The following is a 16,697-nucleotide window of genomic DNA, read 5'->3' on the forward strand; positions in this document are numbered from 1 at the left end:
CCAGTATATACTAGTGTTTATTTAGTGTTAGTTTGGAATGGTGTAGTTAAGTGTTAAGGACTGTTATAGTTCTGGTTCTTTGAAAAACTCAATAGTTTAGTTCAACAGTCTTAGAGTTAGTTATTTGCTTTTGTGTATGTCTTTTTCATGAATGCCAGAGGTACTCGAAATGTTGTTAAAAGAAAAACGTTTTTTTTTTGTATAAAACTGTGTGCGGAGTTTTATTTTTTTACAGGGAACGCATGCATGTTGAAACTTAAGTTTATAAATGATTGAGAAATATTAAAGCGAGGAAAATATGATACGTTTAAAATATACAATTTGATCACATAATTAATTACCTCTGATAGTTAAATGTTTTTTTTCTGCTACGTTTTTTTTCTCTTGTACATGACTCTGATCCTCTTGTTGTATTTGTATTTGTAAATTTCTATATGTTTAATATTTTTTTTTTAAATAAAAATAAATAAAAAAAAATATTCATCTTGTGCGTCTCGGCCGTCTGGGGTTCCGGGTCTTGAATGTGGTGGTGTCGCATAACACCAGACTGTTTTCACGCCCAGCAGGCCGAGACACACGGAGGGAGAGGACTTCCGGAGTATAACCGGTGCAGCAGCCTTGTGGAGTCGATCATGTACGTAAAAGGGTTGGGAGGGACGATTAAGGAGTGCGCTGTGCATGGTTTTGCAAACTACGATTGCACCAGTGAGGTCTAAAATCCCAATGAATGGCACAGGCCGGGAGACGTGACCGCTCAGCGGAATCGACTGCGGAATGAATACTTTTTGCCCCGGACGGTGGCAGTCACGCGTGGGCGCCTGTAAACACTTTTCGCGCAAGGGGACGTTCACGCACTCTTTTCGTACGACGTCGCCGAGGCCCATATTTTGACGGCAGAGCTGCGTTGTGCAAAAGCACCGGTTGCGCTTTTTCCGTACCGACAGCACCAGCGTCCGGCGCGCCTCCCGCAGAGCCCACACATGCGCAGCTGCCGGCACCTTGGCTTGTCTGACGCTGTTTAGTCACTGATGTATCCCGGAGTAACACAAACGTGTTTGTGAGGCCGGGCGTATTAGGCAACGGTGTTTCTTCAGAGTGCATTGAGCACCCGCTGGGCTCGGCCGGGAAGTAGTTAAGATTTCTGGTAAACTCGCTCAGTTGAGACACAGGGCGCGACTTGACCGCCGATTTAGCGGGGGAGAGAGAGAGAAATTCCCGTGTGGTTTAGTTTGGTAAACCGGTTATTTTATGCGGCTCATTGGACCTCAGAAATCAGCGACCAATGCTGCAGAAGGAGAAAGTCCCCAAGTGCAGGGTTGTGTGTGAATATAACGACCTGAAGGTTCAAAGGCACTTTTTTTTTTTAATCAGGGGGAGATTAACGCCCGTCTGTCCATATCTGAGTTTAGGACCCTCAAGGCAAGGCTGCTAGTGTGTAAAACCCCTGCTTCTTCATGCATGTAGATTCGCTTCTTCATACTTTTGCTCCTGGGTTGCATGCAGTCTCCCAGCCACGTGTAGCTGTAGCTGGTACTTTGATCAGCATTCTTAATGCTAAATATACAACCATAACATTCATAAGAATATAAGATCACAGAATAGAGGTATTGTGGTCCATATCTAGCACGTTTGCTAGTAGGTTATTGATGTGGAAAATCTCTTCTTCTGGCAGAACAAATGACTTTAAAGACCTGTCTGTACAGCTTGTTCCACACTTCCACAACTCTTTGTGTAAAGACGTGTCCTGTTCTTGGTTTTAAATGCACTTCCTTGCAGTTTCCTGCTTGTGTCCTCTGGTCTGTTGCCCTTTTGTTCCTGTTGGAATCCACTAGGCTGTCTGTTTCAGCGCCCCTGAGGACTATAAATACTTGAATATTCATTACACACAGCTCTATATAACCACTTCTAAAGCACTGACAATGTAAGCAATGAATATGCAATGCAAATTAGGATAAAGACAGGATTGATCAGTTTGAACTAGATTACTGCAAAATAAGAATTAATTCCTGCTGCATTTAAGTTGAAAAAGTTTTGGTTAAAAGCATACGTGGCTACATTGTATGTACACAAAGCAATGATGTGGAAAAGCAGGACATTTTTAAACGTGTTCTTGTGGTTCAGATGCTGGTGTGGTTTCCTACAGTTTTTATTTTTGTGCTTTCAAAAGAAAGATCTGGTTTCGTCGTTTAACAGAGGCACCCAAAACGTTTATTTATGTGCCACAAAAAGACTTATTGAACGGGCAGCTTGAGAATGACATCGCACACAGGAAGCAGTTGTCCTTCTCATGGGGAGGGGGGAGGGGAGGAGAGATGAGCTCACAAAACGCTCACCAAGGAGATCCTGCAGGTGTCTTTCCACCTGAGCTCTTCGCTCCCTAGGGATTTCATTCCTCTACAGATAGGAGGGGGAACGAGGAAGCCATTCTGCACCTGCAGGACAGGGGGAGGAGACAGGAGCTGCTGCACCAGAGGGGACTCGGGGGGGGGGGACTGCAGGGAGGACAGACCATCCCAGACCAGAGTGGGGTTCAGCCCGGACACTGGGGTTAACAGCTAACACCCCTAGTCCTACAACCAGAGCCAGGATCTTTTAATGACCGAGTAATCAGGGCCTCAGTTTAATATTGGAAACTGCAGCCGTAGCCTAGCCCCGAAAACGGCCGTGTCTCCCTGAGACTTTGGCCCGTTGCTGGCCGGAGAGGAAGAAGGCTGAGCTGCTGTTCACAGGGGAAGCTCTGTGGTAGATGTGGAAAATATCGCAGTAGGTTTTCACGCCCTTATCTCTGTCAGAATGACTTCTCAGAAAGGCTCGTGATGCTCCCTGCTCTTGGGGAGATGGTGCATCCTTGTAGCTAGAGCTTTGCCTCCAGATGCTCATTGCGAGAGGCTTGTCAGTCACGTAGACAGATTGTCATGAGCCCCACTTGCTTGCCGAGACCCTGTTTTTCACACCGTCTTTAACTTTTTGAAAAGCCGGACAGAGTTGGTCATTAGCGTGACGCGTGTACCAGTTTCCTGGTTAATGTTTTCATTCATTAAAGCTACCGTGTCGTTTTTATTTTTTACTCTTCAATTAACGTCAATATCACGTTCACTGTTAAATTTGCAAGCAATGAACCATGAAAACAGATGGTAATTTAGCCAATTTTTGGTGCACTTAATTAACAGTGAACACTTCTGGAATGAAGGTCTGAGACCCTGGGTCACCAGCACCTGTACTGAGACTCCCTGCTTCCCAGCCTCTCCCCGGCGGCGCTGTCCCAGGACAGCAGTCAGTGATCCTCGCTCGTGGTCCAGAAGAGCCACAGTCCTGCAGGGTTACAGGCGACTCTTAACTCCTGGATGACTAAAATAGTAATCGAGTCCAGGTCAGTTCATAATTGAGTCCGCTGCTCCCCTCGGAGCTCAGGGCAGATGAACAGCGGACGGCTCCGGCTCTCTCGGACCAGGAGAGAGGAGGACTGCTGTAAATCCAGCAGGGGTGTCGTGCAGAGTGAGACGGTGGGAGGCCTCACCCCCAGAAGCACTCCCTTGCAGTGATGCTGCAGTGCGCACCTCCGCTGGGTTTACCTCCATCCCTGGCCTGGTTCTAGACCTGTCGGCAGGCGAGTCTTGACGGTGTGGGAGACAGGGCTGTCGAGCTCTGGGCCTCTAGGGGTGCTGCTCAGCAGGGGCCTATAGGTTTCTTTACATCTCCTTCTTCCTAAGAACAAGGACAGACTTCAGCTTGTCCAGAGGGACTTCATTCATATAATAAAAGAGGGCTCTGGCGATAGGAGAATCTGCAGCCTTCTGGCGCTCTGCAGGAGACGCCTTCCTGCCTCCCTGCAGGCTGTGGAGACGTTCAGGAGGGGGTGAAGAAGAAGACACTGCGCTCCGAAGCATTGCTCAAGAAGCCCTGCCTGTTGAAACTTGAGTGCTGTTGATGGAGAGATACTCTTGTGCGGCTCTTGCAACACTAACAGTGGTCTGTTATCGATGTAGAAGTCAAGTCAGTTTTTAGGTGCCACTGGCTGTTTATTGACCTTGCGTTATTTATCCCGTTCGTTCACTGAAAACACATTCTCGTTGACAGTGATGATCTGGAGACTCGTCTATGCAGCAGGACTTCACTGGAGCTGGGCAGCATAGCTCCTGTTCTGTATGGCCATGATTTTATGGTTGTCCACCTGAGCCCTTAATTACCCAGCCAAACTCATCATTTACTTAATTAGCCTTTCTTTCTTCTTGCTAAGATTCCTTGAGGGGCCAATGCTGGGCTTCACAATCTGAGTTAACTACGTTAGGGCTCAGTACTCGATGTAGGATTTGAACCCACAACCCATGGGTTCGGAGCCCAGAGCCCTACCCACTATCCCACCCTACTGCCCAGGCAGGTGCCCCACTCAGAGCTAACACAGAGCCACTAAGATCATGTGTTTCCTCCTGAACCTGCCTGTAGAAAACTCAGCTCTTGTTCAGGAGGAAGCAAACTAAGAATAAAACAAAAAGCCCTGGTTCAGTTTTACCGCTGCAGAATTTGGAATCGAAACTTCTATTCTATTTAAAGACAGTAACAGAGAAGCAGTAAACGTATTATTGTGGTTCTTATTAATGGATTTGGCAGGTGACTTTATCTGAAGTGCTTTGACCTAAAACAAAAAGGATACAGTTTACATTGGGACGCCTTTTAACAACACAGAAGTCAGAACGGTACAGAAATGCCTGCGAAAGAATATGACTTACCCCAGAATGATTTTTTTCCCCCCAACGCTAGCAGGTAAAGTGCTAGGAGACACTCTACGTAGTTATTGCATGTAAAAAAAAAAAGAATGTTTTGTGCATAAAAAATAAATTCCAGCACACTGACCAGTACGTTTCTCACTTACAGTACACCCCAGTTAAATAATCAGTTACAAATGACAGCACACGTGTTGATGCATGTCCTGTACAATATAATTATGGGGGCAGCAGTGGGATTAGTGGCAATTGCCCCATGTGAAAAAGTCAAGATGTTTCTAAACGTATGCGAGTATGGGTAAAACAGATATATGTGTGTGGCGCTGTTAGTTTTATCATGACGAATGCTAGGCTGAGCAGGTGGGGTTTCTCGGTGTGGGCAGTCGAGCTCCAGCCCCGCTGGGTGTTGCAGTTCGTGACCGTCAGTGAGAAGGCGCTTGCAACAGGCTCTGTCCTCACTTCCTCGCCCTGCTGTCTGCTCGGCGAGCCTCTCTCTCTCTGCCTGCTGCTGTGCGTCTGTCTGTCGGCCTGTGACCCCCACATCTCTCTCTCTGACACGGCTGCGTCTCCTCATCAGGTGAGTCTCCGAGGTGCCAGGGGTCCGGTGCGCATTGCTGTGTGCCCACGGTGCGAAATCTGTTGGTTGTGCGTTCGATGGGCACACAGGACATGGACAGACACCACTGCCAGACTGGCTCTCGCCTTCTGGACTTCTTTCTTTTCAGCTCTTCAGCTTACTAGTGGCTGATCCATATCGGCATTAGTGTTTGCAGGTGATCGAGCTGTAGCCTTCCTTGGGTGATGTTTCCTCTTTGCTCTGTGGTGCAGCTGTACAGAAGACCGGTCACAAACAGGGGAGAAGGGTGCTTTTTGTCTGTAGCTAATCGATCCCAGGATCTCATCCAGCTGTTTCTTGAAATAAAGAAACGGGCTTCTACTTCAACAGCGTGGCTGGGCTACTTGTTCCGGACCCAGACCACTCTTTGTGTAAAGGACCAGCCCGAACCCTGCTCTCACAACCTTGTGTGAGCAGGTTGTGCAGCACATCTCTCGGCTGAGGAAGAGACGCAGAACAAGATGGAAATTTTGTTGCTTCATAGTTTCAGGGCTGTTTTATTGAAGATGGCATAACTTTGCAGCTACGCAAAACTCCGGCTGGGAAAATGTAAGGCTAGAATTTAGACTCCAGGGCTCTAGGATGTAAATGATCTAGAGCATAAGTTCTTGGAATAAAGTGCTTGGTTCTTCCTTCTAAAAAGTGCTCTTCTAAACTGGACGCGAGCTGTAATAGAAATTTTTCAAGTGATAGAAAATCTGGGCTTATTTCTGCACCAGTTCTGTAAGTAACGTCTGAGTGTTGGGGTGCGTGGTTCTGCTGGGGTGTTGAACTCAATGTTGGGGTGAGTTTGTTCTTGAAAGCAGCAGGTCTGGGAGCACCAGACGTCTGCAGTGCACGCTGTGCAGTGTGTTAAAGCCGGTGTGCTCGTGATAGAGGCTCCGTGAGGTCATCCAGTGCTGGTGAGAAGCGTGGGTGTGCTTCCTCATGCCAGTGAAAAGAAAGACCGACGGGCACAAGTGCTCACTACCGAGACCCTCAGACACCCATGGATGGGCACACAGCAACATTACTCAAACTGCTCGCGGGTGCCAGGCTGGTGCCCAGTGCTGTTTATGTCCACCTTTCCAGTGTCAGAGGTCAGAGCTGCACAAGCTGACTGATGGTTAACTGTCTGTCGAAACAGTAAGTGAGGCTTTGGGGAGGGAGCTGCCTATTGGATTTCACTGAACTAACACGGGGTACTTCATGTCCCAAACTGCACTGTATGTGGTAACCATACCTACAGTGCACAGGAGTGAGCTGGAGATAGTGGGGAATTGGCTCATTTAAGACTGTCAATTATTATTCATCAGAAGTTGTGTCATAGCACAAATCCCAGGGAGAAATCGAGCTGGGCGTCCTTGTGAAGACCTGCAGTGTCCAGTGTGGAAGCCAGCAGGTGCAGGGCTGGTGTGTGTTTGCCCCCTGTGCCCTGGGCTGGGTGGGCTTGCTGGTGTGGTAGAGAGGAGATGGGAGTCTGAATGAGTAAGGCTGGACGTACTGGCCAGTAGTTCCAACCTGTGCCCAGGAGCTCCGGCCTCTTTGACTGCTGCTTGTGGGAGTGTGCCGAGCATCGAGGACACCTTGTACACTGACCTGCTGAAACAGCATCTTGCGTCAGCCCGTTCGCAAAACAGAGGCAAAGCATTGGGGGCGCCGTTTGCGCTCAGTTTTGGCTGTGATTGTGACACCAACAGACACACGCGGTGGAAGTCTGAAGCTTGGGGATATTTTCACATTAAATATGGTGGTTTCTCTGAACGCGATCGGTTAGTTTCTTCAGGTATCTGAACAATTTGAATACAGTTTTGAGGGTCATTTGTTGGGCTCACTGGGTTGCTAAGATCTTTGTAATGTTGAGCAGCTTGACATCTTGTCTCAACATGGCACAAGAAATCCAGTTTTGTCCCATATCCCCTCATCCCTGAATCCCTTCCCAACCCAGTTTGCAATATCTTGTATACTGTATATGTAAAGAACAATATTCTATATATACAGTATAATCGGTATTCTGTATGGATTTGTGCTTTCTCCAGGCATGTTTTTCTTTTTTTTTTAAGCTTCAGGTTTTCCTCATGCAAATTCGAAGGTGGCCTTTTCATTTGAAGGTGACAGTCTTGCACTGTCACTCTGAGATCAAGGAAGAAACAAGACGGTTCTCACAAGTGGGTTCTCTGAGGTCTGAGCACTGTAAGGTGTGAGCAGAGAGCTGTGGCGAACCCTCAGCCACAAAGTCGCTAGTGTCTGCAGTTTCCTAATCCTCTGCGCTCAACACGAAATCTAAGACCAAGACACCTCAAAGAGTGGAGGGGCCAGGTCCCGGGTGTGTGGGAGGTGTTTGACTGGAAAGCTAGCAGGATGTGTGTGGCGATTCTCCACAGTGCCATCAGGGTTTGAGAGATCAGCCGTGAAGCAAGCCACAAAGCTCTCTGCCCCCACTCCTCCCTGAGGCTCCTGGGAGAGAGCGGACCGGGCTTGATACTGGGTCCAGACGGACTTTTTTTTCCCTGGAACCAGTCCAAGATCAGTTAATATCTGGGGAACTGTGTCTCGCCTGAGGTGTTTCTCCTTTTACAGATTGCTGCTCTGCTTCCTTTACCAAACAGCTGCAGGAGAGTTAACAGGGCTGTTTTTTTCGTTTTAAGTAACCCGTGTTTCTTGTGACGGGGTTTTCATGCGCTCACTGTTCAGTAGCAAAGCATCCTGCAGAACAGCCAGCGCGTGAGTCGGCAGAGGTGTCTCTCCTGGCCTGCACAGTGCGGCGCAACAGAGCGCGTCTGTGTGCCGTCGGGACCGATGCAGACGCGGGCAGGATTTCAGACCCGCCTGTTTCTCCTTCTGCAGCACGAGGTGGTCAGGGAGGTTTAGCACGAGTCCCTTAGGGCACAACACTAAGCACACAACGGAGGGGACACAAACACGGCGGTGACTAGCATGACCTTGGCTGCGTGTGTTGGGCGGGGCCCCGCGGAAAACGCTCGTCCATCTGGCTGGTATCCGTAGCGCAAGCGCCAGGTCGTTTGCCACATCGTGGCAAAGACGGGGCCGAGACGCGTCATGACAGGGGGGCTGGGCCTAGTTAAGTACTTGACTGCAGATTTCGGTGAAGGCCGCGGGCGTCCCATATGGCGGGGGGCTCCCAGGACTGCTGATGTGTAACGCGGTCCCCTCCCTCTCTGCTGTCTGCGTCTTGTGGCTGCAGGTGCGATGGGGAGGTGCGGGCCGTCCCTCTGCACCGGCGGCCGGACCTGCTGGCCGCGTGCGCCGACCTGCTGAACGCGGAGTGGCGGCGCAGCGCCGGGGCGAGGCGGCACTCCCTGGAGCAGTCCTGCGACGGCTTCCCCGTGAGCCTGGTGCTGCTGCAGGGCGCCGGCGCGGCCGAGAGGCTGCTGGGCCACGCCAGGCTGTCCCTGGTGGTGGGGCAGGAGGGCAGCCTGTTCGTGGAGTCGGTGGTGGTCGCGGCCGAGCTGCGGGGGCGGGGCTTCGGCCGCGCGCTCATGGAGGCGGCCGAGCGCTACGCCCGGGGGCGGGGCTTCCGCAGGCTGTGCCTCACCACCCACGACCAGCAGTGCTTCTACGCCCGCCTGGGCTACGGCCCCTCGCGGCCCGTGCAGAGCGCCGGCGCCATGACCGCGTTCGTGCCCATGGAGGTCCTGCAGAGGTTCTCGCGCCCGCCAGCGGAAGGGGGAGACTCGAGGATGGCGGCGGCGGCGGTGGCGGCACCCCTTCCCCGGAATGGCCCCCAATGCCTGTCTGTGACCACTCCCTCGCAGGCTCCTCCCCCGGACACGCCCACTGCACCATTGGCCCCGCCCCTCCCCCCTCTCTCTTCTTTGGGTCCTCCTAAGGCCTCTCTGTGCCACCCCGCCCCCCCTGCTCCTCCCCCTCCCCCCCTCTCCGCCCACCTCCAGCCCGCAGTCTCCTCGTCTTCCCCTCAGGCCGCGCTGGGGACGCCCTACAGGGATGCAAGGGGACGGCCCGTCTTCTGGATGCAGAAAGACCTCTGAGGGGACCCGGGATCCGGGATGTCGACCCAGACAGGAGGAAGTCGTCTCCTTCGCCCCGCGGCGGTGAAGAGGGCGTCATGCCAAGCGGATCAACGTCAAGGTGGCACGATGACGGGTTCGAACGTTGACCAGCGGCTAGGGAGGAGGAGGCAGGACGAGGACATCCAAGCCCTGGAGGCTCCCGAAGAAAATTCCCTTGGCACGCTGGGTGTGTGACCACCAGCCCGGGAAGAGAGCCTGGACACTAGTGCTACCGGACTCCTTTCACTCGTCCCGTATCGGACCTGCCAGCTGCCATGCGAGAAACGGCTGCGGGTTCGACACCAGCTGTGCCACCTGAGAGGCCTTCATCTTGGCAGCTGCGATATTCCCTTGTATTTTAATTTCACATTAAAACATCACTGAGCTTGACTTGAAAAAGACTCTTTATGTGTCTTTATGTGAGCATCCACAAGGGTGTTGTGCATCCTGTCTCCCTGCAGAGAGGTGCCTGGAGGCAGAAGCAGGATAGTTTCTGTTTCGCGTCCGTATTTAGGAAACCGCTGCAAAATGTTTCTAGAATCTGGCTGGCGGTACTGCAGCTGGGTCCAGCATCTGAAGTACTAGTGTTTGTACTGGTGGACTGGACCCCGGACTGGTGGTACCGGGCTTCTTCTAGAGGCAAGGCAGTGCCTGGAGTATCACATCCCCTGTTCTACCGCAGATGTCTGTATGACGTCGTGGGGTTTTACGAAACGCTGCAGTATAAACAGACGGAGCTTCTCGCGTTTAAAAGCTCCCCTGTGTCCCAGAGAGAAATGGAACCAAAATTGTTCAAAGTCTCCTGCTGCAGTATTTTAAGAGAACTTGAATCTACAGTATATCACCCTGCATCTCGCAACTGGCTGCCCACTGGAGCTCAGCAGTGTGAGCCTGGTCAGTACCTGGATGGGAGACTCCTGGGAAAGCTGAGGCTGCTGCTGGAAGAGGTGTTAGTGGGGCCAGTAGGGGTGCTTACCCTGCGGTCTGTGTGGGTCCTCATGCCCCAGTATAGTGATGGGGACACTTTACTGTAAAAAGGTGCCGTCCTTCGTATGAGAGATAAAAACCAAGGGCCTGACTCTCTGTGCTCATTAAAAATCCCAGGGCGTTTCTCGAAAAGAGTAGATAGAAAAGACTTTATTGATCCTGAAGGGAAATTGATGTTACAGCAGTCCAGCCCAACACAAGCAAAATAAAACAGACACCAGAATAGACGAAAAATTAGAATACGTACAGTAATACAAAATAAAAATAAAAAATAAATTAGGGGTGTAACCCTGGTGTCCTGGCCAAATCTCCCCCTGGCCTTTACCAGTCATGGCCTCCTAATAATCCCCCTCTCTTAACTGGCTCCATCACTCTGCTCTCCTCCCCACTGAGAGCTGGTGTGTGGGGGGCGGACTGGAGCATCATCCAGGTGGGGGTGCACACTGGTGGGGGTGGAGGGGATCCCCATGACCTGTAAAGCACTCTGAGTGGAGTGTCCAGAAAAGCGCTGTGTAAGTGTGCGGGATTATTACTGTTGTTTTATTGTTGAATTAGCATGGTGTGGTAACATAGACGTCGGAGAAATCGATTACAGGCGTAGAACAGAGAACAGGAGTCACTGCTTCGCCCAAAGGGTTGTAGGTGTATGAAAGGAGCTTCCCAGACCCTGGAACCAGTTGGCTGCTGGACCAGCTGGATGGGCCCAGTGTCCTCCCCCTGTTGGTGGCCTGTCTAGTGCTCCATCACACGCCTGAGCCCCCGTGCTGTCTCGCTCTCTGAGCCCGCGGGCTGTCGGGGGCACGTGGGCGCCCCAGTTTAACAGCGCTGTGTGTGTTTGCAGGAAGGACCATGCGGTGCGGAGTCCTGGCTCTGCTGCCGGGCCCGGGGCCGGCGGCGCTCGGGGGCGGCTCCGCCCTCCTCCTCCTCCTCGTCCTGCTGCCGGACGCCGGGGTCCGGGGCGACTCGGGGGCGCCCCGCGACGAACCGGCCGCCGCCTCCCCAGCCCTCGTCCCCCGCCGCCCCTTCGTGGTGGTGTGGAACATGCCCACGGCGCGGTGCCAGAGGCGGTACGGCGTGACCCTTGACCTGGACGCGTTCGACATCGTGGAGAACCGCCGGGGCAGGTTCCTGGGCCAGAACATGACCATCTTCTACCGCAGCCGGCTGGGGCTGTACCCCTACATCAGCGCCGGGGGGCGCGCCGTCAACGGCGGCGTCCCGCAGCAGGCCCCCCTGGGGCGGCACCTGGGCAAGGCGGGGGCCCAGATGAGGGCCGCCCTGAACCCCGACTTCCGCGGGCTGGCCGTGATCGACTGGGAGGAGTGGCGCCCCCTGTGGGCGCGCAACTGGGGGCGCAAGCAGAAGTACCGCCAGGCGTCGGAGCAGCTGGTGAGGGCGCGGCGCCCCGAGCTGCCCGAGGGGAAGGTGGCGCCCCTGGCCCGGCGGGAGTTTGAGGCGGGCGCCCGAGAGCTCATGTCCCGCACCCTCGATCTGGGGGTTCAGCTGCGGCCCGGGGGCCTCTGGGGCTTCTACGGGTTCCCCGACTGCTACAACTACTACAAGGGTGGCGCCGGCTACTCCGGGCGGTGCCACCCCGGGGCGCCGGGCCTGAACGACCGGCTGGACTGGCTGTGGCGCCGCTCCACCGCCCTCTACCCCAGCGTCTACCTGACGCGCCGGCTGGGCGCCTCCGGGGCCACCGCCCTCTTCGTCCGCCACCGGCTGCTGGAGGCCATGAGGGTGGCGTCCAAGTCCGGCTCCGCCCGCGGGGCGCGGCCCGTGCTGCCCTACGCCAGGGTGGCGTACGCGCACACGCTCCACTATCTCAGCCAGGTAGGGCTCGGCGGGCGGACCCCACCTCCCCCGGTGGGGTCGGGTTCGATTTCCTGGGAGCTTCTGTCTCAGGTCGGCGGGCCGCTGGGTTTTAAGAAGCCTCTGCTTCTTTACAGAGGCAGAGCGCCGCAGACGAGGCGCAGACAGACGGCGTGATGCGTGGGGTGGGGTGACGTTCTGTTCTGCTTTGAAAACTCTTGTTTGGAGCTTCTCCGTTCCAATAGGAACAAAAAAAAAACACTGAAAAGTAGCTTTTGAGGCTGGTTTGGCTCAACCTGGGACAATAATTCATGCCGTCAGATCAGCGATTGCACCCAGTACACCTGATCCCCTGGCCTCCGCTGACAGACCACAAATCTGTAGACACATCCTGATCGTCGCTGTTTATAGATAGACCGGTGGGGGCTGGGAGAGTGAGCTCTTTCTAGTGACAAAGGAAGTAGCTGCACGGCAGAGAATTCGCACAACAAAACCTTAAACCCTCAGTGGTCACGTCAACACCATCTTGGCGAGAGCAGCCCGTGCCGAGTCGTTTTCACGCCTACTGTAGGTGAGTTTGCAGCACGGCATCTTTTAATGCTGAAGTAGCTGAAGGAGGGAGCTGCGTGTGGGCTGCACAGGAACAAGTTAAAGGTTTATTCCAGGCTGAAAAGAGACGAAAGGAAACACCTTCCTTCTCTTGTCAGCATCGTTTAACGCTGCCGAGCAATGCCTCAACTTGGCCCAGAAAGGCCAAACTATAAGTTCAAGCACAGCCTGCCGAGCAGCTGGACCCAGATGATACATTGCTGGAACAGGGGACAGCGGTTGCAGGGGGCAGGGGGGCTGTGGAGCTCACTGCAACGCTCCTGTGCGCTCCGTGGACGGCCACCTGTCGCTCCCAAAAGAGCTGGGGTTACAGGCCCTGGCCAGCAGGGGGAGGGGGGCGGGGCACATGGGCCTGTTTCCGCACGTCTCCTCATTCACTCCTGCTGGGGCTCCCTGTGGGATCTGGGTTTGGAGTGAACGCGCCGTCACACGCCAGGAATAGATCTCGGTCCTGCGGGGGGCTTCACGGCCAGACGCCGTTTTCCCATCATCACTCAGTGCCACAGGCCGGCAGTCTGTACCTCTGACAGCCAAGACTGCCTGCACTCCCTGCGGGAAAACCGTGTTGTGCTTCCCTTTCCGACCTGTTCCAGCCGCCTGTGAGTGTGGATGTCGGAGCAGGGGAGACTGTCAAACTGTCAGGGCTGTCAGAACAATCCAGTTCTTTGTTTTAAGGATAAAACAAGCACAGCTCCACTCGGAGAAGGGTTATAGTCTCTGTGAGACAGTATACAAGATTCCTGAGACACAAGCGGAGTGAGAGACAGGCAGTGTGAGACACAGGCAGGAGTGACACACAGGCAGGAGTGACACACAGACAGTTTCAGCCGCAGGCAGTATGAGACATGGACATTGTGAGACACGGACATTGTGAGACGTGCGCATTGAGAGACACGGGCAGGGGTGACACACAGGCAGTTTCAGACACAGGCAGTATGAGACATGGACATTGAGAGACACGGGCAGGGGTGACACACAGGCAGTGTGAGATGCAGGCAGGGGTGACACACAGGCAGTATGAGACATGGACATTGTGAGACGTGTGTATTGTGAGAAACGGGCAGGGGTGACACACAGGCAGTGTGAGACGCAGGCAGGGGTGACACACAGGCAGTGTGAGACGCAGGCAGGGGTGACACACAGGCAGTGTGAGACGCAGGCGGGGGTGACACACAGGCAGTGTGAGACGCAGACAGGGGTGACACACAGGCAGTGTGAGACGCGGGCAGGGGTGACACACAGGCAGTGTGAGACGCAGGCAGGGGTGACACACAGGCTGTGACTGTGTCGTGCTGGTTCCAGAGCGAGCTGGAGCAGACGCTGGGAGAGAGTGCGGCGCTGGGGGCGGCCGGCGTGGTGCTGTGGGGAGATCTGAGCTTCGCTGGCTCCAAGGTCAGATGCCGCCTTACGTTCATCTTCATCTAAACATCTGTCTGTCTTTCCATAATTTTATACCACTTTATCTGCTCCCGGGCCCAGTCCAGCAGGGCTTTCTGAAGACAGGATAATTTCATTGTAATCAGTCAAGCAGGAGATTGGTTACATTAAGTAATTTTTGGAACAAAACTCTTAATACCCAAAATTAAATTAATTTCTTAATGAATAAATCAGTAAGCCATCACTGCAGTGATTACTGTCAGTCTGTCCCTGTGGCATGTGTTGATGACATCACTGCAGAGTGTGCTGATGACATCGCAGCAGCGATTACTGTCAGTGAGTGGCATTTCAGTCTGTGGCGTGTTCTGATGACATTACTTCAGAGATTACTGTCTGTCCCTGTGGTGCGTGGTGGAAACATCACTGCAGCAATTCGTCTGTCTCTGCAGCGTGTGCTGATGACATCACTGCAGTGATTACTGTCAGTCCGCCTCTGCAGCGTGTGCTGATGACATCACTGCAATGATTACTGTCAGTCCCCCTCTGCAGCGTGTGCTGATGACATCACTGCAGTGATTACTGTCAGTCCGCCTCTGCAGCGTGTGCTGATGACATCACTGCAGTGATTACTGTCAGTCCCCCTCTGCAGCGTGTGCTGATGACATCACTGCAGTGATTACTGTCAGTCCGCCTCTGCAGCGTGTGCTGATGACATCACTGCAGTGATTACTGTCAGTCCCCCTCTGCAGCGTGTGCTGATGACATCACTGCAGTGATTACTGTCAGTCCGTCTCTGCAGCGTGTGCTGATGACATCACTGCAGTGATTACTGTCAGTCTGTCTCTGCAGCGTGTGCTGATGACATCACTGCAATGATTACTGTCAGTCCCCCTCTGCAGCGTGTGCTGATGACATCACTGCAGTGATTACTGTCAGTCCGCCTCTGCAGCGTGTGCTGATGACATCACTGCAATGATTACTGTCAGTCCCCCTCTGCAGCGTGTGCTGATGACATCACTGCAGTGATTACTGTCAGTCTGTCTCTGCAGCGTGTGCTGATGACATCACTGCAGTGATTACTGTCAGTCCGCCTCTGCAGCGTGTGCTGATGACATCACTGCAGTGATTACTGTCAGTCTGTCTCTGCAGCGTGTGCTGATGACATCACTGCAGTGATTACTGTCAGTCTGTCTCTGCAGCGTGTGCTGATGACATCACTGCGGCGTGTGCTGATGACATCACTGCAGTGATTACTGTCGGTCTGTCTCTGCAGCATATGCTGATGACATCACTGCGGCGTGTGCTGATGACATCACTGCAGTGATTACTGTCGGTCTGTCTCTGCAGCGTGTGCTGATGACATCACTGCGGCCTGTGCTGATGACATCACTGCAGTGATTACTGTCAGTCTGTCTCTGCGTGCGTGTGCTGATGACATCACTGTGGCGTGTGCTGATGACATCAGCTGACTTGTTCTGTCTGTGTCCAGCGCCGCTGCGAGACCCTGCGGGACTACGTGAGCTCAGACCTGGGCGGCTACGTGAGGAATCTGACCGCGGCGGCCGCCCGGTGCAGCGAGCTGGAGTGCAGCGGGAACGGGCGCTGCGCCCGCCGGGACCCCCACAGCGGCGCCACGCTGCCCCCCGCCAGCCTGGGGTCGCCGGGAGAGGTCGCGCCCCCAGGCCTGCGGGACTCCGCCTTCAGCTGTGTGTGCTACCAGGGCTGGGCGGGACCCCAGTGCCAGGACAGGCTGCCCAGCGCAGGGGGTGAAAACACAGCCGCCTCCTAGCCCGGGAGACTGCTGAACATCAACGACTGGCGCCATTATTTAAAGTCTCCGAGTCGGGTTCGAGCGCAGGCACCACCCCTCTTTAGACCGTGACTTATTGGCTCCTCCATCCATCCATCCATCCAGTTTCTCACCGCCTCGTCCACTTCAGGGTCACGGGGAGGGGGAGCCATAAGCTTACTGGTTATAATTCAAACCAGTGAAGGTCTCTGAGAAACGTTTCTTCTGTCAAAACGGATCTGTTGGCATTGCTCATCGCTCAAAGCAGAAGAGGGGCGGGGTTTTGTTTTCTTATCTGTTTATAAACTTAGACAACCAACAGATGACCACTGTGTAGCAATTTGGTGCTGTTGCAGACATACTTGCAAAATAAAATAAAAAAGGTCTACAGCTTACTTTGCCGCACTAGAGCTGCCTGTCTCTCTGAGGGGGCTGTGGGCCTGACCTTTGACCTCACACGCAAGCCAATAGGAATGCGGAGGGGTGTTATTGAACTTTGCAGGAAGAGCCATGAGTGATTCCTTAGCGTAGTTTAATTAATTTCACATTGCTTTATAAACCAGGAACTTTAGCTTTGACAATCAACAGTTATTATACCTTTAATGCAAAATCTCTCAGATTTGTTAGGGTTTATAATTTGACAGTAATTATGGTTTTTCTCAGTCCTGGTGTTTATAATGCCAGCGATCACCTGCAGCGCCATGCCGCCTGCACCTGGAAGCTCGGCCTTGGGCTCAGTCCTGCAGGGTCTGACACAGACGCTGGCCCCGAAGCAG

General features: G+C 53.4%; 2 protein-coding genes across 2 annotated transcripts; both read left to right on the forward strand.

The window, feature by feature from the left end:
* Positions 1-553: 553 nt before the first annotated feature.
* Positions 554-16,316, forward strand: hyal3 (hyaluronidase 3). The gene is made up of 4 exons (XM_069189543.1): positions 554-634; positions 11,176-12,167; positions 14,058-14,147; positions 15,622-16,316. Exons 2-4 carry the CDS (start codon positions 11,184-11,186, stop codon positions 15,919-15,921), a joined length of 1,374 nt encoding a protein of 457 aa, XP_069045644.1. The 5' UTR covers positions 554-634; positions 11,176-11,183; the 3' UTR covers positions 15,922-16,316.
* naa80 (N-alpha-acetyltransferase 80, NatH catalytic subunit) lies at positions 5,144-9,746 on the forward strand (the record flags this gene model as incomplete). The annotated part of the gene is made up of 2 exons (XM_069187838.1): positions 5,144-5,298; positions 8,522-9,746. Coding segments are annotated over 2 exons (960 nt in total), but the record flags the coding sequence as incomplete, so codon positions are not given.
* Positions 16,317-16,697: the final 381 nt, after the last annotated feature.

The sequence above is a fragment of the Lepisosteus oculatus genome, chromosome 4, assembly GCF_040954835.1.
Source record: "Lepisosteus oculatus isolate fLepOcu1 chromosome 4, fLepOcu1.hap2, whole genome shotgun sequence".
NCBI lineage: Eukaryota > Metazoa > Chordata > Actinopteri > Semionotiformes > Lepisosteidae > Lepisosteus > Lepisosteus oculatus.